The 24,060-nt window shown below is 34.9% G+C and overlaps 1 protein-coding gene across 1 annotated transcript in view; it reads left to right on the top strand.

Moving 5' to 3' along the window:
- The window catches only part of waw (Translation factor waclaw), a 123,340-nt gene extending 109,770 nt beyond the window's left edge, over nucleotides 1-13,570 (top strand). Inside the window, exons 15-17 of the mRNA XM_090383233.1 lie at nucleotides 1,046-1,091; nucleotides 4,093-4,305; nucleotides 13,398-13,570. Coding sequence (XP_090239359.1) covers nucleotides 1,046-1,091; nucleotides 4,093-4,305; nucleotides 13,398-13,523 — 385 coding nt within the window. The 3' untranslated portion in view covers nucleotides 13,524-13,570. The remainder of the gene's footprint in view (nucleotides 1-1,045; nucleotides 1,092-4,092; nucleotides 4,306-13,397) is intronic.
- Nucleotides 13,571-24,060: the final 10,490 nt, after the last annotated feature.

The following is a 24,060-nucleotide window of genomic DNA, read 5'->3' as shown; positions in this document are numbered from 1 at the left end:
TCCCTGTACAGTTTCTTATTATACTCATCAGAGTCATTAGGCCTATAACACACTCCTACTCTCAATTTTGATCTCTCAATGCTTATGTCACACCAAACTGACTCGACATTGCACTGTCCAGCGATGTCGACTGGCTTCACTTCTTTGGATTTTATGTGTTTCTTAACTAATAGCATAACCCCTCCTCCCCTGTCTATCCTTCCCGTACACATTGTACTCCCCAAATTCCAATTCTGCATTCCTTATATCTGTGTGACACCAAGTCTCTGATATCCCAACAATATCTGCCTTTGATGTTTTGAGCAATACCTCAAATTCATCAAATTTATTTACCAAACTTCTAGCATTGGGTACATGCAAGTATACATGCACTTGTTCCTATTCTTAGCTACCCTAACACAACCCATGTTTACTTGTACTGCAGTGACTCCCAGCAGTCTCTGAAATACCCTGCATCTTGTTTTCCAGTCTGCTGCTCATTCCAATAGAAGAAGTGCAAGAATCACTTTCACCTCTGCCAGTGGCTACTGTTAATCTGTTAGTCTTTATATCCCCCCACCAAGCTAGCAGTTTTAGGTCCACTAAATTAACTAAATAAATTTCACTGTAATCTTGTCAAATATAACATTTATGTTTAACATTATTTCCTATTTTGCAGTTTTATTTTAATAATACCTATAACAGCCTATGATACATGTGAAAATGGCATGTGAAAAGAATTCATTTAATTATGCCAGTAAGTTGTTGTTATAGGAGTTGTAACAAGCACTGTGAATGTAAATTAAAACACATAGTGTAGTGTGTTTTTAGTTTATTTTCAGTTGAAGTTTCTTAATTATTTTTTAAAAATCTGTACTGACTTTGCATGCTCAATTTTGTAAAATAGCAGTAGCTAGATTTTTATACTTATAGAAGTTAGAATTTTAAAATTTATTGCTGACACACAAAACTGTATTAAGGTGAATTTGATACATTGCAACCTCAGTTTTAAAATGTGATATAATAGTCCAAAGTACTATTCATAATTTTTTTTCTCTTCCTGCAGTTTTGATTATGAAAATATTGGATATGAAATAAGCAGCCTAGTTAAGGTAAGCATATTAAGAATAAGGGAAAAAGTTGCCTTAAGGTAATAATGATTATAATTTTGTTTGTACTATACTTAAAAGTTAAACAAAATAAAGTCCTTAAATTTGTTATCAGTACAGGCATTAACTGTACTTATAAGTTACTTAGTTCCTCAAAAGGAGATTTTCAACAAATGAGTGTCTTATCCCACCACTCTGAGAAGCTTGATTGAACCTTGATTGAAGCTTTTTTTAGAGGGTGGATGGCAAAAGCTATAATGCTCTGAATCCTTTTATCTTATGGACAGTTGTGTTGGCTGACATTGAACCCTGCTTGATGTTAATATGAACTTATAATTTGAAAGCATTGAATGTGCTAAATAGTAAAAGTGAAATGTTTTCTTGAATGGCAGCACTATCAACATTAAATAAATTTGGGAATAAACCAATATGAAATTGTGTACAGTCCAAACTTTTACAAATTTGAGTACTGTGTACAGTTCTGGAGGCCTCATTTTAGGAAGCATGTTGTGGGGTTACTTGAGTGAGTACAGAGAAGGGCAACAAGATTGGTGAAGGGAAAGAAGGGGTGGTCTTACCAAGAAAGGCTTAAGTTCTGCAAATTGCAGCATCTGAAGACTAGGCACCTGCAAGGTGATCTGATTGAGGTGTGTGTAAGGCCTTAAATGGGTTGAGCAGGCTCAATTCTGATGAGATTCTCCCTCTTGCTCTGATTATGAACCTGAGGGGCCGTAAATTCAAATTGAGGAAAGGCAGTCATAGAATAGATGTGTGGAAATTTGCATTTAGCCAGCAGGTTGTTGATTGCTGGAACAAACTTCCATCTGTCATTGTGGAAGTTGATAGCTTAAATAAATTCAATGAGGAACTGGATAAATTTTAGAGGGAATGGATGTGTGAAGTGTTTTTTTTTTTTTTTTTGTGGCTGGTGCTACATAAACTTGCTTTCTTGCATCATATGTCTTTACTAATGCTAAAGTATTTTTTTGACTGTCTCGTCATGGCATATATTAAACAATAATTACACTCAGAATTTCTATAATTGTATTTTTTTAATTATATGATTAAGAAAATAATACTTCTGTTCATGTGGCACAAAATATTGGTTTATTTTTAAACCAATGCTATATCAATGGCAAAACCTAAATATGAAATGACCTTATTCTTTAGGAAAACTTAAGAAATTAGAACACTTCACATGTATAAATTATGTGGACATAAATGTAAGAGTATTGATTCAAGGTAAAAGATGCAACTTTTTGTGAACTTTAGAGCTCATTATTAAGTATGGAATATAAGAGACAACTGCTAGGTTACAGTCACTGAACTTAAATTTATGCCACAAATAATTTATATGGAGTGAATTGTTTTAACCTTTTCAAGAGTATGTACATTTTTAAAGGTCATGCAATTCAAATAATGTATCCGTTACTGTTTTGAAATCTTCCAGTTCATGCTGCTATCTCTTATTTGTTTCCAATTAGTAGCAGAAACAGTTTTAACAGATGACTTAAAAAAGATTAAATTATCCAGCATTCAGACCAGTTGATGAAAAGTTAATGAAATTGAATAAATGATACATAAACAGATGTAGAGGATGGTGTAAGATTAAAAAAATATATAATTGAGTTTTGTTTGTTTTTTGATGATTTTTTAGATTTTTATGAAACTTTGCATATATTTTTTAAATTCTGATTTGATTTTTGATTATTTCACTCTAATGGTGGACAACCGAGTCAAAATCAGAAGGAATTAGTATTTTAAAAGTACTAATGTACAAATTTCAACATTTCACAAAAGAAATTTAACTCCCTTGATAGACAACTGCTAAGTTATAGTCACTTAAAATATATATTTATGTCACAAATAATTTATGTGGAGTGAAGTGCTTTAACCTTTTGTGGAATAATTATACATGCTTTTTGTTTGGGCCCTGAGGAGTATGTATATATATATTTTTCAAGGTTGTTTCTAACAGTGCATCTATTATTGAAATCTTCTGGCCCTTAGTAGAAAACTAGGTAATCAGGGTAATATTCTTAGGAGCTCACTCTGGAAAAAGTTAATTTTCGCTTTCCTAGTTAATATAAAGATAATATCCTCTTACACAAAGGATTTTATATATGTGTGGGGTTTTTTTTAAATAAAAATGTCATGAAAGACAGGATTTTTTTTTTTTTTTTTGAGGAATTTTGAAAACTGCATTTTAAAAGTATAAATGCATTTTTTTTAAATGTTGAAAGGTCATTTGTTTACATTAAAAACAAATGGGACAATTACATACTGCATTGGAGAACACAACTTTCTGCAAATTATAAGATTTATGAGTAATTCAATTTAACAAGGCTCAGAACTTGGCCACTCTTAGATTTTCATAAAATTTCATAATTGTTAGATATGAGGATATACGGATTTGGCACATGTTAGATGTGCCAAATTGTAGCTTTCTGGGTCGAACAATTCCAAAGTCATGGGACTTGTGGCACTGTTTCAAAGTTATAGGACTTCAAAATTTGGAAAAGTGTGAATGATAATATAATTGAAAATAAATAAACAGAGAGTTTTATTTATTTTTTTTTTTTATGAATAATAAACTTTGATTTTATTTATTTAGTTTTTTCAAATCCAGGTGGGCAACAAGCTTAGCCATAATTATTTGATTCAGTATTTCCATAGTATTTCCTACTCCTATATTAAAATAAAGGTTCTTTTCTGCACATAATATAAAAGCACACAAAATTAAATTGATATGTGTACTTAATATCGCATCTTTACTAACATTTAGCATCAGCAAACTAGAAAGTTAATTAGTTTCAGATTTTGTAAAATTTCTTTTATTTTTCAAAATATGATTATATTTTGAGAAATTGATTAAAAAGTTAAGAATATTTTGAAATTTATCAATAACCGTGACAGTTTTCATAGTATTGATTGCAATTATGAAAATCAAATAATTAAAATTAGAAATCATGCAAAGAAATTTTGATTTGCATTTTATCTGCAGATGGAAATTTTGCTCAATAGCCAGCTTGTTGAGGAACTAACAACAATTGTTCATACCTCGTGTGTCCGTCAAGCAGGAAGAAATCTGTGTCTAAAACTGAAGGAAATAATTCCACAACAGATGTTTAGAATACCTATTCAGGCCCGTGTGGGAGGAAAGATAATTGCCCGTGAAGATATTAAGGCTCTGAGAAAGGATGTGGTTGCTAAATGTGTAAGTTTTTAAAGATTTATCTTTTGATTTTTGGTAACTTTAATTGGTAATATTATTGACTCATTTTAGTTACATTAATTACAAAGGAGTGTTTTCCCAAAGATCCTGTTCAGTCCTTTTTCCTTTAAATCTGTTTAACATAGGTTTAATAATTAAATAATTAATTTAAATATTTAATAATTAAGTAATTAAATGTTTAATATGTAAAAACTTTCTAAGGGGAAAGTTTTTTTCATTACAGAGATTTCACTGTTTTACCATCTGAACTTACATAATATGGCCTTAATTGCCCATGAAACGTTAACTGTTTCAGGAGTGAACACCTTGATCTGTGAATTTCATGTGGGCTCTGGGATTAGATCACTTACATATGTTGATGTACATTTTTGGAAGTAGTTTCAAATATATTTCAAATAAAATGTCCTTTTATGTAAAAACTGCTTTAAAATATTTTCTAGCGTATGCTGCCAAATCTTATCTATGTTTTCCCAGCTAATAGTAGACGTGGTTTTAATACGAAAATAGCTTTGAAAATGACATCTGGTCATCACACCAGATGTCATTTTCCAGAAGTTTAGGAATCAAATGTGATACAATATGTTATCAAGGTTCCTGTAATATACACATAGATATAGGGGATAATATTATTTTAAAAAAAAAAAGTAATCAGTTTTTTTACAATTTTTTAAAATTTGGTTTCATTTTTGACAATAATTTTACTTTAATGATGGGAAATTAAGTCAAAATAAGAAGAAATTATTTAAATGCTTGTTTATACAAAATTTTCATTTTTACTAAACTTCAAACAATAAAGAAACTCACCATACAGAGCCCATCCCTGTTGAAAAAATGTAATTACAGGGATCCAAAGCAGTTTGGGAAACTCACTGAGAAAAGGATTAAACACCAAACCAAAGATATTAAGTCATTCAAATAGAATAGTACCTATTTTAACCAGAGAATTGATTTGAAAGCAAGCACCACACTGATTGCCAGGAACACTATGCTAAACATGCTGCTGTACTTCTCCATGTAGTTGTAACTTTTATTAGGTCAAGTGATCATAAACAACTGAAACCATATTTTGTTGTGCCTCACTGTATCATGCTCAGTGTAAAGACAAATTTTTTCTGCATATTTCTCTTAACCCAGCGGTAACATTCCAACCCCTCACAGGGCCAGTGGGGTTAATATTTATTTTTAATGACCTGTTAGTTGTGGATTAGTAGTTATAACTCTGTATACCTTCTTACTGGTGTCTTTTGCCCTGTATTTACTGCAGTTTGGACTAATCTATATTATTTTTCACTTTGTATAAACTTTGATCCCCTGTAAAAGGCTGCCAACCCCTTTGTTTACCCTATTGTGGCTTGCCACATGCAGTTCATCAGTAGTGGAACACATTCTTTCATCAATGTTAAGTTACATATTTCAGCTTTGTAAATTATTACATTAAAATAGATCTTTTGTTTATTATCCTGCAGATCTGGACCACCAATGTTTTAATACCTGTAATTTCTTGCTAAATAATAATAATAATAATTATTATTATTATTATATATTTTTTTTTCATTTATAGCAGGCCATAAACAAGTGGTTTTACCATGGTTTTATTCTGCAAATCTGGACCATGCAGTTGGTCTGTGGGGGGGGGGACTGCTCACATGTGGCTTGAAAAGAACAGAACTGAATGATTTTATGTAATTAGTTCAAGTTTATAATTTAGTTCAATATGGGATAAATAATAAAATTTATTATTATTTTTCATTGAAATATTTTAATTTCAAGGTATATTCTTGATTAATTTGTGGTGCTGAAACAATGTCAAAGTTTCCTGCAATAAATGTCTATATAAATTTAAATTTAGCAGTAATTAATAATATATAATCAATTTTATATTACCTTCTTAAACCTTCTTAAATATAAAAAAATTTTTACATGTTTTGTTTTTTTGCATTTTTGTTATCATTTTCCCAGAGTTATTGTACTTACAACACGAGTAGTATGGCATCCCGACAGGTGATGCCATACTACTCGTGTTGTAAAACTCGACCAAACTACTGCTGGGTTAAAGTGTGATTTCAACTATCTCTAGATTTTTTACTCTCCTCTAATGCATAATTTGCTGCATAGAGAGTTGAAAGTAATCTCAGGTTAATTTTAAGTCATTGAGGAAGGGAGAGGAAATGCATGTTAAATGAAACGTATGGTTGATATTTCTTGGAACTTAAACTCCAGCTTTTATTTCTACACTGTGTGGAAATGGCTTGAATTTGAATTCCATCATGACAGGAGGAATTTTTATGGTCCTTTTCACAATGATCAAATTAGCAAGGTCACAATACACTTAAACCTAATAGCCTTATTACTCTGATGCAAAGACGGTTGCCATCTGGTAGATAACTCCCTCCTCTGCTGTCACTAAGCTTAATTTTGCTATAATGAAAGAAAGTAGTATTTCTTCGTTCTCAAAGCTTGCTTTTGCTGCACTATGGTATTTTCCTAGTTCATTTTGGTATGGGGAATGGGGGATTGAGTTCACTCTGATCTTGTTTATGGTGCCACCAGGAGTGAATTTTTAAAATATATGAACTATGTGTAAGAAACTTATCCAACTGCTAATTTTCAAAAATAGGTATAGATTGGTTGAATGGGAAGAGGAGGAGGATATGAAATGCATTTAGGAAGTTCCACTTTGAAATGTGGCTGGAACAGGGGAATGTCATGAAGTTACTTGTGGTTCCTTTGAGGTAGCCTACCACTTTTCCTTTGGTACCAATGCCATAGATTATGGCTGATCTTTGTCCTGATCTCTAGTGATCCTGAAAAAATTTGTTTTAGATTTTTGGCCCAAGGTGGCTTTGCATAGAGCCTATTTAACCCTGCTGGTAGTGTGAGGATCACGGGGTTCTTGAAAATAACAAGCATGCATTAACTGTTGGTCAATGATAAAAATCTGCAATTTTATATTACCTTCTTAAATATAAAAAAATTTTTACATGTTTTGTTTTTTTGCATTTTTGTTATCATTTTCCCAGAGTTATTGTGTGTGAGAACAAATCTGGTTGGATGCCACCATGTTTGTTCTACTTTTAACTCACTAGTATGGGAACTTCATAGGTACCGACACTATGAAGCTTGAAATTGTTTGTTTCTAGTTGCTATTAATAGACCTCTCCCATGTTATCTATCCGTGTGATTATTATCAGTGGTTTTAATGGTCTTATATGAGGTATTTTTTGAGTGATTCATTATTACTTTTGAATAATAACAAAATGGGGAAGGTCACTCAAAATATAGTTAGCAACGTATGCAATATTCAAATTTTGTGCGCTTCATGGCATGCTAAATTTTGAAATATATATATATATATATATATATATATATATATATTTGTTACAATTGGAAAATGGAAGTGACTGACAGTTTCATCTTTATACTTTTTATGATTATAATGTTTTTTTTTTATTTACAACAAAATTAATTTTTTTAAATAAAAGGTGTAAAAAAAACCCGATCATTTTTTAAATATTTAATTTTTTATTAAAAACTAAAAAATTATGTACAGTGAATATTGCAATTCATTAAGAAAAGATGAAATATTAGTATATGCCAAGTGGAATTCAAAAATATCTAAAAGCTTTTTCCTAGAAATTTAAAAAAAAAAAAAAGAAAAGAAAAAAAAGTTGCCTGTTGGGTTTTCTGCCACCTGCTTTGTTACAACATTGGGTACCACCACTGTATTTTATATAAATTGATCAATCATTGATTTGCCCATGTGTTTACTGAATTGAAATATTAAGGTTACCTCATTGAGAGTTTCTGGTTTAAATTAACTAAATGCACCCAGAAGCTCCATTGGTAATGAACATTAGGATACAGTGTTCATTTTGAATCAGAAAACTCAGACACAAATTTTGACCAATGGTTCAACATGCATTTCCCACATGTAGAAATAAAACTTGAAGAAATGTATTTTCACACTCTGCTTAACATACTCCAGATTTTGACCAGTGGTGATTCCCACATATAGTGAAAAACTTAAATACATAAAGAAATCTAAAAGGCATTTCCTCATGTATGCGAGGTATTCCTTTCAATCATTGGCATATTTGCCAGCTGTAAACCTGCATTTTCTATTCATGGAAATGGTTGTAGTCATCTGAAAATTTTTATTTAGATACACAAGAAAAAAGAATTCCAACAGCAGATAACATTTCATTTGTTTCAGTAATTCACACATTCATTAACCCTTTCAAGAAGATGCTACATACAGAGATTTTCATTTTTCATGTGAGAGCTCTGGAAAGTATATGCAGAGACCTAGTTTTAAAGGTCACTTCATTGCTCCATTAATGTAAAAATTTTTTACTGCCTTTTGTTGTCTGTATTTCTAAGTAATTGTAGACACAATTTATAATAGATGGAAGCATGAAAATATATTTGAAAATAGGAGATCGCACCTGTTGATTTGTTTAATTTGTGCTTACAAAAGCTGAAATTGAAGAATTTGTGGAGTTCAAACGAGAATTTGATAAAACTGAGTCAAATAATACATAAATAGATATAGAGAATATTATTCCATCAAAAAAGGAAAAAAAGTAAAAGCAGGTTTTAAAATTTTTTCCACAAATATACTGTGTGAGATTTTTTTGTTCTGATTTGATTTTTGACAATAATTTTGGTATTGGGAAAAATAAGTAAAAATTAATATTTTAAGACATTTGCATACTAAGTTTTCGTTTTTACAAAAATTTCAAAATTCCATAGAGTCCAACACCATGGAAAATTCACTGCAAAGGACACACCCATCCCATGTGAGGCAAACTTACTCATGAAGGGGTTAATAGAACCTTTTTAAGCCTGCAGCATCAAATATAAAGTCAGACATAATAGAAAATGAGATTGTCTGTCAAATAGTGGATTGATTGACAGGCTGGCTTACCAGGCAAGCATCTGTTGAAACATCAACAGATGCCTCCAGTCCTTGAGGTTGTTGTAGACATTCTCCGATATGCCAGACAAGCTGTACTTGCTACCTGGGAGTCTAAAATGTTGATGGAACTGATATTTGGTTGACACTCAAGTCAAGTGTACCCAATTTCGGCAAAGTCTGGTCTGTGACAGCCATATCCTCTGATTGCACCTTCATGATGGTGGGACTGTTAGTAATCCTGGGTATAATCCCCATGTGCAAGCACACTGTGGGTGACCACACAGGTGTGAACCAACGTAAGCAGGGGTCAAGGTGTGTCACTCACACCACATGGAGAAATGCTGCCCCTCTGTGTTACCAGGCAATACTAGGTGGTAGGTGACTCTCATCAACCGGTGCAATACCACCACTTTGCTTATTGGAGGTGCGTAACCCATATTTAGTCTCCAGAGCTAAGTTCTGGTCAACCTTTCTCCATCTCTTCCATCATGCAGTATGACTGATGACTTTTGAGGTTATGATGGACATCATGGCAAGATCCAATCTTCCTTACAACGTGAGGGTACAGCTCTAAAATGGTGTTCACAGGCCAGCCGCTAATTTTAGTTAGTATACCAGATCAAACTTATTGGTAACTCTCTAGAAGGCTTCTGGATCAGCTAGTGTATAATCTTGCTACCACTACTCCCCCAGATAGTGACTGGGGGAGTCTGAGTAGTGTGTACGCGGGGGGGCATTGTCGAGGCCATGTTATGTCAAGGATCTGGGTATATTCTTACCATGTGTACATCATATCCAAAAAAATTCATTACTTTATACAGCATGTCATCCCCCACACTTTTTCTTACTATTCAATACACCATGAATTGTCAAACTAACGGAGTAAGCTTATCTGCAAAAATATTTTAACCTCCCAAACATTTTCTAGTTCATTTCACAAATATATGTGGTCTCAGTTCTAATCTCAACGATGTCCATTTCTACTTGCAGTCTGCCAAACCCCATGTACTTTTTCTGACAGAATCTTAGTTATCAGTTGATTCAACTAAGCTCATCTCAATTGCCCAAATTATTTGCTGTATGATTCCTTTCACTTCAAAGGTGGTACTTGTGCATATGTCCATTCCAGTATTCCCTGTCAGGGACTTGGTAATTTGGAATCTCCTCTTTTTGATCTTCTCTGACTTAAAAGCTCTCTACCTCATTCTGTCAAATTCATCTGTTGTCTCTATCGTTCTCCCAACTCCACTAATCACTTGGAGCTCTTCAACTTCCTCTCTTTGCAACTTGACTTTCTTCAGTCCAACTTTCCTAACAGTCAGGTAATTTTCCTTGGTGATTGTAATGTTCACAACTCCAGCTGGCTTCCATTTTCTAGTCACACAGACCCAGCTGGTCGAGATGCTGAGGCTTTTGCAATTACTAATGACCTCGCACAGATTGTTCATTTACCCACCAGAATATTGGACAATCCTAACCATACAGCCAATCTTTTTCTCACAAACAACCATTCTAGGTACATGGTTGAAGTGAGTGGTCCTTTAGCTCAGATCACAACTTGGTGATTGTCTCTTTTCCAATGGAGCCTTTATCTCATGGCTATTCCCAACCTCTGGTTGTTTGGCATTACAAGCATGCAAAATGGGATGACCTGCAAGATTTCTTTTCTTCTTTTCCTTGGTCAAATTACTGTTTCAAAACTTCTGATGTCATCGTTTGCTCAGATTGTGTCAGTGACATTATTATTGTAGGAATGGAATCCTTTATTCCACACTCCACTTTAAAATCTTGTCCTTTATCTAAACCTTGGTTTTCCAATAAATGTGCTAAGGCTGTTTAAGAGAAGAATGTTACATATCATAATTGGCTTGTTTCCAAATCTTCAGTTTCACTTTCTGCCCACACCAAATGTAAAGCCGTTATTATTCAGTCCAAACTAGATTTTCAACAAGTTAAGGGTAGAAAACTTGCTTCTTACCCTAATGGTAGCCAAGCATTCTGTTCTCTTGCCAAAGCTATTGGCCGCAACTTTTAACCAACTCTGCTCCCATGTCTGTCAAAACCAGGTGGTTCTGTTGTCGCTTCAGCCAAGGATAAAGCTGACCTGCTAGCATTCCATTTTTCTTCGAACTCATGTATTAATGATTTTGATGAATCTTGATGCAAAAAAGCTCCTGGTCCTGATGGTATTTCTCCACTTGTTCTCAAAACCTGTGCTCCTGAATGTACTCCTGTTCTTTGCCGCCTTTTTTCACTTTCTTATTCCAAAGGTCTTTTTCCTTCTGCTTGGAAATTTCTCATATCCAGCCAGTTCCTAAAAAGGGTGACAAATCCCTCCCATTGCAATTACTTCTACTCTTTCTAAAGTAATGGAGAAATCAATTAACCACCAACTTTTAAACTACCTAGAAACCTTCGTCTGATCAATGATCGCCAGTATTGATTCCGTCAGTGTCGATCCACTGGTGATATTCGGGCTTATGTTACCCATTTATGGGCAAATAAATTCAATGGAAAAGTTGGGTGAAACATAAGCAGTTGCTCTTGACATCTCAAAGGCTTTCGATCATGTTTGGCATAAAGGTCTTCGAAACAAGCTTCCATCTTATGGTTTTCCAACTGTTTTTTTGTAATTGGTTATCCAGTTTTCTCTCTAATCGCCTACTGAGAGTGATGGCTCTCTGTCTTCTAACTTCTCCACTAATGCTGGTGTCCCCCAAGGTTCAGTTCTTTCCCCCCACTCTTTTCCTCTTGTATATTAATGACTTTCTTCCATTGACTGGAAATCCTATCCATAGTTTTGCCGATGTTAGCACATTGCATTCCACTTTCCATTTTGAGAAACCTTGGCTTGCTCAAACAGCTTCAACTTCTTGAATATCCGCTACCAATTCCTTAAATGCCGATCTTCAGGTAATTCTCCAGTGGGGCAAAGACAATTTAGTTGATTTCAATCCTTCTAAAATTCAGTCTTGTCTCATATCTCGCAAAAAGGATTCTTCTTCTCCTATGGTTATCTTTGGTGCCACTCTGATTTCTAGGCAAGATGATATATCTCTTTTCGGGGATTATCCTGACTTCTAATCTCTCTTGGCACAAGCACATTACAAATATTGCTTCCTCTGCATCTAAAAAACTTGGTTTTGTCTTTTGCTTTCACGTTACTTTTCTTCCAAACAGCTGTTCACTCTGTACAAATCGCAAATCTGCCCTACCATTGAATATTGTTCCCACATCTGGGGCAGTGCTCCCAAAACCTCTCTCAGGCTTCTAGATTCCATTCAGAAGAGGGCAGTTAGGTTAATTAATGACTCATCTCTAACCTTCTTCTAATCTTCTGTTTGAAAGAAAAGGAGAGCCTCTCCACTCGCTGTCTCATAGATGTACTGTTTCTGCTGCATGCCTTTTCTACAGATACTTCCATGGGCACTGTTCTTCTGAATTGGCTACTATAATTCCCACTCTCTCTTTTAAACAGTCCAAACATGTGCCACCACCAGCCAACATCCATTTACTGTCCAACTTCAAACTCACAAAACCAACTTTTTATCTTCCTCGTTTATTCATCCAACTGCCGTTTTCTGGAACAACCTTCCTTCATGCATATTTCCTGAAAATTAGTCTACAGAAGTTCAAGTCTAATGTCAACAAATATTGTCTTTCGCCTTCTCAACCTCCAACCCAAGCACGGTACTAAGTACTATAGGTTCTAATACCTCTCATGTTTGGGGTTTTCATAAAAATAATAAAAAAAAAAAGTCCAGTTTTCCATGTTGCAAGCAACCTGGAAAACTGGATCTCAAAAACTTAACTGCAAATAAGCAAATTTCACCAATAGCACAGCTTCAAGGTATTCTCCTGTATTTATATCCCTATTATACCTCTCTTGTGGGTGCTTTTATTAATAGATTTTCAGACAATACATAACTTAGTGCGTGTGTGTGCATCTGTGTGTGCATATTTCTGGTTTTCGTATTAGAGTGTGTGTGTGTGTGCACACACACGCACACACACCCTAATACGAAAACCAGAAATAAAATTCCTGTATTTCATATAAACAGCATCAGAAAGTATTGGTAAAGAATTAATTCATTTACTTTTGTTTTCTTGACTGTTGTTTTAACTTATTATTTTATTTTTTTTTACCCTATTTTAGTATGGGGGAGATGCAACACGGAAGAAAAAGCTTTTGAAACAACAAGCAGAAGGTAAAAAACGAATGAGAATAATAGGAAGCGTAGAGGTTCCAAGAGACTGTTTCATCAAACTCCTAAAGAAATGACTTGTAAATTGAGGTTTGGTTAAAAATCACATTTGAAGATGAGCGAGCTTGTCATTCAACTGAAGTTGTCCTTTATAGTTTAGAACTTTCGACCCAATTAAACATTATTTAGAAAGATGTATATCAGTAAAAGGTGCCAGACCTTAAGAACAGAAAGTTGTAAATAAATTTGTACATTTTTGTATTCTAGGTAGCTAATTTTAACTAGCTGTCAGCAAGCATGTGGCCAGTTACTTCAATCAGTTTTGTGGGAGGGAAAAAAAAAGCAGGAAATAATTTAAAATGGGAAACTAAAAAGACAATCTGGATCTGGGTGTGATGCATTTAAACTTTAATTCTTAATTTTGACATTATATTGTATAATAAGATCAGAAAACATAATTTGTAGCAATAGTCTAGTTATCCAAAAAACATATTTCCCTATCAGTTGTATATAGCCAAATCTGGGAGTATCAAGTGGGCAATAAAAGAAGGAAACTAAACTCTGTGGAAAGTTATAATAGCAATAAGTATTTGCTGTGCATGGTGCCATAAAGAATGTTTATAGCTAAACTTTTCCAATTAAAAAATAATGATGGAGATCAAAAGTGAATTTCATATTGTAGAAAGATTAAAATCCACATTGATGTAATTCTAACAGATATTTAAATTTGTGAGTTTACTGTTTTTGATATATAAAATACACCACATTTGCCAGGCTGTTTAAAGAAAAAAAAAAAAAAAAAAGTCAATTTCAGTGTTTTTAGAAATAAATTTTGCCAAATAATGATAAAACTCTTGTTCAGTGCTGATTTTCCATTATATTGCTAATACAGATAATTTATGTGAAAACCAGACTAAACTGTTTTACATAACCAGCTAAAGTGATCTAGCACTTGCTATATCATATAAACATCAGTGCTTTATTGCCAAAATGAAGTATATTTATGTCAGATGTAGCTTGTTTTTAATAATACATTTTCTAAAAGTTTTACATTAATCCCAAATTTATTGACAGATCATTCTGCTCTACATCCTAACTAGTTGTTTTCCTTTGCTAAGGAGAAGGGATTTACAAATTGTCATCTACAGTTACTCTTCTGCAGCTTTAATGTGTGGTATCTATTATCAGTTACATTATTATAATTATATCAAAGCTGTCCAACATGGTCTTCTCCCACCACACACACACACAGAGTAAAGCCATGTGGCATCCAAGAATTAGCAACTGCCTCTTCTGAGAATGTGCCTAGAGTAACCACTAGGATGTATGTGTTAGAAATTAACTGTCCTGAAATAAAATTAAATCCTTGAAGCATTTAAATTTCCTATCTTTTCCTTGCCCATACTACTAAAATAAAGCTTTGTTGTTGAAAATTAAAATTCAAGCTACTACTTAAAAAAACTCTGCCTATAACTTTGCACAATGCAGCAAATGTTTTAATGTGTATATAAAATTTTGATGAATAGTCACGCATCCCCCAGGGTTCAGCCCATTGTTGTTTTGTATATTTATCAATGATGTTAATGTAGGTATATCAGGTTTAATGTCTAAGTTTGCAGATGATATAAAGGTTGGCAGGGTTGTTAATGACAGTATGCTGCTGCAACAGGATCTGGAAAAGTTGGGTAGATGGGCTGAAAAGTGGCAACTTGAGTTTAACATTGACAAATACAAAGTACTGCATATGGGTAGCAGTAGCCCCAGAGAAATGTACCAACTGGGTGGTGTTACACTCAGGGTAGTGGAGAATGAAAGAGAATTGTGAAGTCAGATATGAAGTTTTCTGAGCAGTGCAGATAGGCTGCCAGAGCAGGCCATGGGGTCTTGTCAATGATATACAGGAATTTTGCTAGCAGAGATAAGGAGGTGATTATCCCGTTGTATAAGGTCAGGCCACACCTTGAGTAATGCGGATAGGTCTAGAAGCCTCATTTTAGGAAGGATGTAGAGTTGCTAGAACGAGTACAGAGAAGGGCAGCAAGACTGGTACAAAGGGAGTCCTCTTACCAAGAGGTAGGTGCCTCCGTAGCCAGGTGGGAAGTAGCAGCAGTGCGTAGCACATGCTTCTTGATTAGACCGGGGTTCGAGCCCGTCATCACCAAATACGGAGGATGTGGAAAGGTCAGGGAATAACCACCGCATATCCCGGAGCAATATGGCCTTAGTTGCTAATGCTCCTAAAAACCAAAAAACAAACAAATCTTACCAAGAATGGCTTAAGTTCTGCAAATTGCAGCACCTGCGAGGTGATCTGATTGAGATGTATAAGGCCTTGAATAGGTTGAACATGCTGAATTCTGATGGGATTCTTCCTCTTGCTCAGATTATAAATCTGAGATTAAGGAAAGACATTTGTCAAATAGGTGTGCCGAAATTTGCCTTTAGCCAGCGGGTAGTTGATTGCTGGAAAAAATTTCATCTGTTGTTGTGGAAGTTGATAGCCTAAATAAATCCAAGTGGACAAACTTTTGAATTGAATGGATGGATGGGTGAAATGGGAAGGTTTTTTGGTTTTTTTTTTTGCTAATGTATAAGCTTGCTTTCTTGCATCATATGCCTTTACTAATGCTACTAATACATAAAAGAAGCTGTGCCATCAGTGTTATTTTCTGTGTTTAAATTAAATACAGTATATTAAATTAGATTAAATACAGTACACAAATATGAAAGTTTTAAGTATTTTAATTCAATTTTTAAATACAGTTTTTCTTGAAAATTGTTTCTTTTATTTCTGTTGTGAAAAATTATGTAAATGCAATTACCAAAACCTTAGAAAATGTTCACAAATATATATGCCAAAAAATATTGTATGGCAATTGACCACCAGAACTGTAATACTGTTTCATACTTTGAAATGGATCAAAGTGAACACTGATTTTTAAATTTTTTTTATTTCAAACAATACTTATCAATTGACAAAAGCTTAACCCATAGTTTTGATCATCCTGTTATAATCTTTTGTATCTTTAATAGTGAAAACTCTTAAAAACCTTTCCATCGTTAATATAACTACTTTTTCAAATTAGTTTTATGCCGCTTTTGATATATGTACATAGTGTTTGATCTTGGACTTTCTTCCGTGACTTTTTTTTTTTTTTTTTTTTAATTTTACAGTAGCAGTGGATTTCAGTCTCTCTATTTATTAAGACATATTCTGCATAACATTTTTATTGCTTACCCTAGTGGTCTGCAAGAAAGTGGACTCTGCTTATATGTGCCATGAGTGAGTTACATAGCAAAAACGATACAAGCATGCCTATCACACCAATTCTGAAAGGTAAGTTGTTGGAGACCTCCTCCCCACCAACAACAACTCTGGAAGCCAACATATGAGCAATTACCTAATGCAATCAGGCAGCTTTTTATTTTGAAACATGGAGGGCAAATTTTATAGGTGGGTTAGAAATATTCTTTTTTGTCAATCAGTGTTATATTTTATTACTGAGGAGACAAAACATTTTGTGGTCCCCAGCAAAGCTAGGAACAAAAAGGATCTAGAGCAAAAAAACATTTGTGCAACAGTAGCTTACCTAATAATAAAAAAAAATGCTTGTAATTTTTTTTTAATAAACACAGCATTTCTTGAAAATTAATAGTACAATTCAAAGTGAACTAAACATTGAAATGCCATTAAGTACAACTGTGTCAATTTTTTTTGAAAAATAATTACTGACATGATGGATAAATATTTCTCTGTTCATTGCTGCTCTAACCACTGTGAAAGAATATATTTTTGTAGTGCTTAGAGTAGTAATGACCTAACGTTTCTCACAAGAAATATTAATATACAATCACACAAGCTTCTAAAGTTAAGGTATTCTGAACACCCATGATAAATATGTGCATGAGTATCAATGGATTAATAAAGATTAGCATATTTACTAACAACCTACAACTGTTGGCACTAGTATTACAAGTAAAGCAATCAGCATTGTCTTCTTAATCATACTGATGAGTAACAAGTAGCATACTCCCAAATAACATTTAAATGCAATACAATAGTTCAAGATAATCTAACAGAGCTTTTTTCATCACTATTAAATTTTATTCCACTCCCTTCCAATAGAGTGCACAGACCCTCTAACTCTCCTAATCAAGATGGAAGACCCAGTTTTTGGCTCTTTCTCATGTTATCCTGCTGAAAACAAGTTTCTCCCAGTTTAATAATTTTGATTCATAATAATAATGATTAATGCATGTCAAAAAAACTTACAAAAATCTTTCTTTTATGAGAAGCTTCCTTTTAGCATACATAAATGATGCAAATAACTTTAAAATACAGTTTATTGTATTTCATAATAAAATGATAAAAGAAAAACATTTTTCACTAAAATTCATGAGTTGGCAGGTATGTGGGACAGGACAAAGTCAAAATGCAGATGCTAGAACACATTCTGTTTTGTCATAAACAGTCACAGAGTACAGTTTCCTCCAAATTTGGAAACCTAAACAACATCCTCTTGGAAGTTCACATCTCATTGCATATTGAAATGACTGGTTATTACATCTGTATAAAGCTTTTTATACAGATGTAATAACCAGTTATTACATCTGTATATAAAGTCTTCAACTTTTAGAAATTATGAAGACGTGCATTTTTTAATCAAGAAACTGTGCCCTAAAGAGTGTCTTTGAATTATTCAGTGGAAAGCTGTTTCAAAATTTGTATTAAATAAAAACTTACAATGAAAATTACATAGCCTGATTTTTTTAAATGGCAAGTCTGGGTGTAAATATCTTTAAAAAAACCACTATTATGCACATCATATTATTGTTATAAACAATATGTTCTGTCATGGAATTTTAGTCATAAATTATAATATATATATATAACCTCTTATAACACCACCAATAATATGCTTAGGTGAATTCAGCCTGATATTTTATGGGCCATTATTATTAACTAAAAACATAATTAAATTATGCTTACACCACAACAAACAATAACACATTCACTATTCTTGTATGAAATGAGAGATATATATATATATATTGGATGTATTAGTTAAAATGATTATATTGGATAAATTATCTGATTTTAACTAATTCCTAAACTAATGCTTTGGGATTAATTAAAGTATCTTTTTGATTAACTAACCATACCATAAAAGTATAATATGCAGATACTACACTTTTATCTTAGCTGAAAGGCCAAGAAGCAATTTGTATAATATGCAGAAGGAGATATCACCAATTTGACCTGGTTCCAAACTAATCACTAATATCTTATAAGAATTCATAGTTGGGACTGAGAATTAGTATCAGCCATACACAGTGCAAGGAAGCTCAAGGCTTTTGCTGCACCAGCCAAAAAAATAAATACTAAAATACACTATCAGTTTGACACCCATCTCATGTATTTATCCAGCTGACCTTTGAATTTCCCCAAGCTATCAGCCTCAACCACCTCTGGAGGTTGAGGCTGATAGCTTGGGGAAATTCAAAAACAACTACTTGCTGGCTAAAAGAACACTTCATGCAAATTCCATGTAACTCAATTTATGACCCCTAGTTCTGGAATGATTTATAACTGAAATTTTCACCCTCATTCATTTTACTTTCTCCCTTCAGAGCCTTGTACACCTCAGCCAGGTCTCCTTTAGGAAACATATCCAAAGCCTTTTCTTATGTGGATCTCTCTTTGCTGATCAACAGGTGCATTGCCTGTCTTTGGAGAAGCATCCTTTCAAGAAGCACTCAACATCTTTTCTTAAGTGTAGTCTCAATACTTAGTATTAGTAGTGGTAAATGCTACAAGAAAGGAAACTTATACAGTATCAGCCAGGATGGGGGGGGGGTGTTGTTAGCTGAATGTAAACTGTTTGAATAACTTGATTGCTGGAACAAGCTGGTAGCTTGTTCCAGATTTATCAACCACCCATTGGCTGAAGGAAAACTTCTGCAACCATCCTTCCTCACTTTGAATTTATGTCCCTTCATGTGCATAGCCTGAGAAAGAGGAAGAATCCCATCAGCACTGAGCTTGCTCAATCTATTCAAAGCTTTAAACACTCAATCAGGTGCCTAGTCTCCAGACACTGCAATTTGCAAAACTGAAGCCTTTCTTGTTGCCTCTCTCTCTGTACCCATTCCAGCAGTTCTACATCCTTCCTAAAATGAGGCCTCCAGACCCATATGTAGTACTCAAGATTGAGTACTCAACATTGCCTTATATAATGGGATAATCACCTCGTTATCTGTGCTAGCAAAATTCCTGTATATCCTGAGCAGTACCTGTCTGCACTGCTCAAAGAACTTCATATATGACTGCAGAATTACCCCCATCCTTTTCATTTTCCACTATTGTGAGTGTAGTACCACACAGTTGGTACATTACTCTGGGATTACTGCTACCTATATGCAGTACTTTGCAATTGTCAGTGTTAAACTTCATTTTTCAGCCCAGCTAGTTAATTTTTCTAGGTATTGCAGCAGTATTACTGTCAATAACTACCCTGCCAAGTCTACCTTTGTGGCATCTGCAAACTTAAACATTAAGCCTGATATACCTTCATAAATGTCATTAATAAATACAGAAAACAATGGACCCAGCTCTGAACCCTCATGGACTCCACTTAATATTAGTCCATAAAGAGCAGTCTCTCCCAATAAACCAACCCTTTATCCATAGCAGTACATGATGAGAGCCTTGTCGATCAATTCGGCCCTGGAAAGATTGTGCAAGGCTCAAGGGGTAGAATTTTTTTCAACCTGGACTGTACTTGTTAACAGGAGAGATTGCTTCTACAGGGATGGGATACACTTAAATAGAAAGGGTGCAAGAATATTTGCTGATGCTATCGAGGCAGTGTTAGGTGGGTCGGAAAACTGCTAGTTTGGGGGGATACAAAGACTAATAGTTTAACAGTAACCGCAGGCAGAGGTGAAGGTGATTCTTGCACAACTTCTATTAGAATAAGAAGCGACCTGGAGCGAGGGGTGTTGGGGGTTTCAGGGACGGATGGAAGTCATCATGGATTAGTTGGGTATATGGGATGTGTTAGGGTAACAAGGAATAGGCATACGAGCATGTATGCTTGCATGTATACCAATGCTAGAAGTATAGTAAATAAATTTGATGAATTTGAAGTGTTGGTCAAGACATCACAGGCGGATATTGTTGGGATAGCAGAGACGTGGTGTCACAAAGATATAAGGAATGCAGAACTGGAATTTGGGGAGTACAATGTGTACAGAAAGGGAGGGGGTGTTATGCTGTTAATTAAGAAAAACATAAAATCAAAGGAAGTGCACCCAGTTAATATAGATGAACAGTGCTCTGTTGAGTCAGTTTGGTGTGAGATAAGCACTGCGAAAGGAAAAATAAGAGTAGGAGTGTGTTATAGGCCTAATGACTTGAATGAGTACAATGAACAATTGTACAGAGAAATAGAGTGGGCCAGTAAATCAGAATGTCTTATAATGGGGGATTTTAACTTCCCAGATATTGACTGGAACTTGTGGGTTGGTCACTCACACACTAGTCAGACTTTTGTGGATTTATTGGATGATTGTTTTCTGCAGCAGCATGTTCGAGAGGCAAGCAGAGAAAGTAACACTCTTGATCTGGTTATCAGCAGTGATCATTCGTGTATTAAGAATTTGCAGATAAAGGAACCACTAGGTGGCAGTGATCACAGTGTGCTGAAGTGGGATTTACTCAAAGAGGTAACTACCGTCAGGGGTAAAGGAAAGGGTTTTTGCTTCCGTAAGGGGGAGTACAGTGGTCTCAGACAGTTTTTAAATTCTGTACAGTGGGATCAACTGACGATGTTACAAACAGTAAATTCTAAGTGGGAAGCATTCAAAGAATTAACCGTGGAAGCTACTAGACTTTATATACCGATTAAGAAATATCGTTCAAGGTTTAGGCCTAAATGGTTATCAAATGAACTAATGAGACTCGTGACAGAGAAGAAAAATGCATGGGATGCATATAAATTATCAGGTGACGCAGAAGCCTGTGGCAGATATAAGCTAGTCTGTAATCAGGTCACAAAGGAGGTTCGGCAGGCAAAGGCGGATTACGAGAAATCTTTGGCAAAAGATGCTAAGAAAAACAGCAAGGATTTCTTTACTTATATAAACTCTGAAAGGAAGGGGATGAATATGATTGGTCCACTTGACATCGATGGTTCGACTGTTGATGATCCTGCTCAGATAGCAAACAAACTGAATGAGTATTTTGCATCTACATTCACACGTGAGGAATTATTACAATTTGAAAATGGAAGAAGGTTATCAAATTGTAGCAGTGTGCTTAATGATTTTGTAATAACTGAGAGCAAAGTGGAGGAGAAATTGTTGAAGTTAAACATAAGAAAGACACCTGGGGTGGATGGGATCTATCCAGTTATTTTAAAGGAGGCGGCAAAGCAACTAAGCAAACCCTTAGCCATAATTATGAGAGCATCCTTGGACTCAGGGGAGGTTCCCACGGACTGGAGATGTGCAAATGTGTCCCCAATTCACAAAGGTGGATCGAAGGGTGACAGGAGTAATTACAGACCAGTTAGTTTAACTTCTGTTCCGGGTAAAATAATGGAGTCGCTGGTTAAAGATGCATTGCAGGATCATCTAGACAAGACTGCAGCAATAATTCAAACACAGCATGGGTTTGTTAAGGGAAAGTCTTGTCTGACAAATTTGATTAGTTATTATGATGTGGTCACAAAGGAACTGGATGCAAAAAATAATTTTGATATCATATACTTGGATTTCAGGAAAGCTTTTGACACTGTTACGCATGGAAGACTACTGTACAAATTGGAGCAGAATGGTATTAAGGGTAAGTTGCTACAATGGATAAAAGGATGGTTAAGTGGGAGAAGACAGAGGGTGGTAATCAATGGGTGCTGCTCTTCGTGGACTAATGTTATTAGTGGAGTCCCACAGGGTTCGGTGTTGGGTCCACTGTTGTTTTGTGTATTTATCAATGATATTGATGAAGGTATATCAGGCTTAGTGTCGAAGTTTGCAGATGACACAAAGGTTGGCAGGGTTGTTAATGACAGTAATGGCAGTGTGCTACTGCAACAGGATCTAGATAATTTGGGCAGATGGGCTAAGAAGTGGCAACTGAAGTTTAACCTTGACAAATGCAAAGTACTGCATATGGGTAGAAGTAACCCCAGAGAAACGTACCAACTGTGTGGTACTACACTTAAGGTGGTAGAAAATGAAAAAGACCTGGGAGTAATTGTGCAGTGCAGACAGGCTGCTAGGGCGGGTCATGGGGTTTTGTCAATGATATATAGGAATTTTGCTAGCAGGGAAAAGGAGGTGATTGTCCCTCTGTATAAGGCAATGGTCAGGCCACGCCTTGAGTACTGCGTACAGGTCTGGAGGCCTCATTTTAGGAAGGATGTAGATTTGTTTGAGCGTGTACAGAGAAGAGCAACACGATTGGTGAGGGGAATGAAGGGATTCTCTTACCAAGAGAGGCTTAAGTTCTGCAAATTGCAGTGGCTGGAGACTAGACACCTGCGCGGTGATCTGATTGAGGTCTATAAGGCCTTGAATGGGTTGAGCACGCTGAATTCTGATGGGATCCTTCCACTTGTTCAGATTACCAACCTACGGGGACATAAGTTTAAATTAAGAAAGGACAGATGTAGAATAGATGTGCGGAAATTTGCCTTTAGCCAGCGGGTGGTTAATTGCTGGAACAAACTTCCATCTGTCGTTGTGGAAGTTGATAGGTTAAATAAATTTAAGGAGGAACTGGACAGGTATTTGGAGGGAATGGTGTGATTTTTTTTTTTTTTTTTTTTTTGGCTGATGCTGCATAAGCTCCTACACTTGCTTTCTTGCATCATGTGCCACTACTACTACTACTACTTGCCCTTAATGTCACAATGCTCCAATTTGTATAGTAGTCTTCAAACAGTATCAGTACCTAAAATCCAAGTATATGTTATCAAAATTATTTTTGACCACATTGTAGTATCCAATCAAATTGGTCAAAGATTTCCCCTTGACAAAGCCTGTCTTTAAAATATAACTGCAGTCTTGTCTAGATGCTCTTGCATTACATCTTTAACCAATCATTCCATTATTTTCCCTGGAACATAAGTTGAGCTAACAGGTCTTTAATTATTCATGTCACCCTTTGTGAATTGGGGATACATTTGTACATCTCTGGTCCACAGGCACCTCCTCAGAATCCAAAGATACTCTCATATTTAAGAGTATGCTTACTTCCTCTGCTGCCTTCCTTAATATAATTGGATAGATCCCATCCATCCCAGGTGTCTCTTTTATGTTTAACTTCAACAATTTCTCTTCCACTTTCCCTTCCATTACTACAAAATCATTTAGCCCCCCCCCCTGCCGACCACTCAGCTATGTATTATGATATAACATACTTCCCACCTGAGAAATCTGTACCTGTCTCCCATCAAATTCCATAGAACAACTTCCAAAGATGAGAACAAACAAAACTTTCCATTTGTTCTCATCTTTTCTAATTGATTGGTCCCAACTAAAACATTTCAATATTTATGATATCCTAATGACTAATTATTATCCTACTAATTAGTGTGGTGGTTAGTT

The sequence above is a fragment of the Mastigoproctus giganteus genome, chromosome 10 (assembly GCF_048544385.1).
Source record: "Mastigoproctus giganteus isolate SK-2022 chromosome 10, ASM4854438v1, whole genome shotgun sequence".
In the NCBI taxonomy this organism is placed as follows: Eukaryota; Metazoa; Arthropoda; class Arachnida; order Uropygi; family Thelyphonidae; genus Mastigoproctus; species Mastigoproctus giganteus.
The sequence above is the reverse complement of the archived record's forward strand: the minus strand, read 5'-3'. Positions and strand labels throughout refer to the sequence as shown.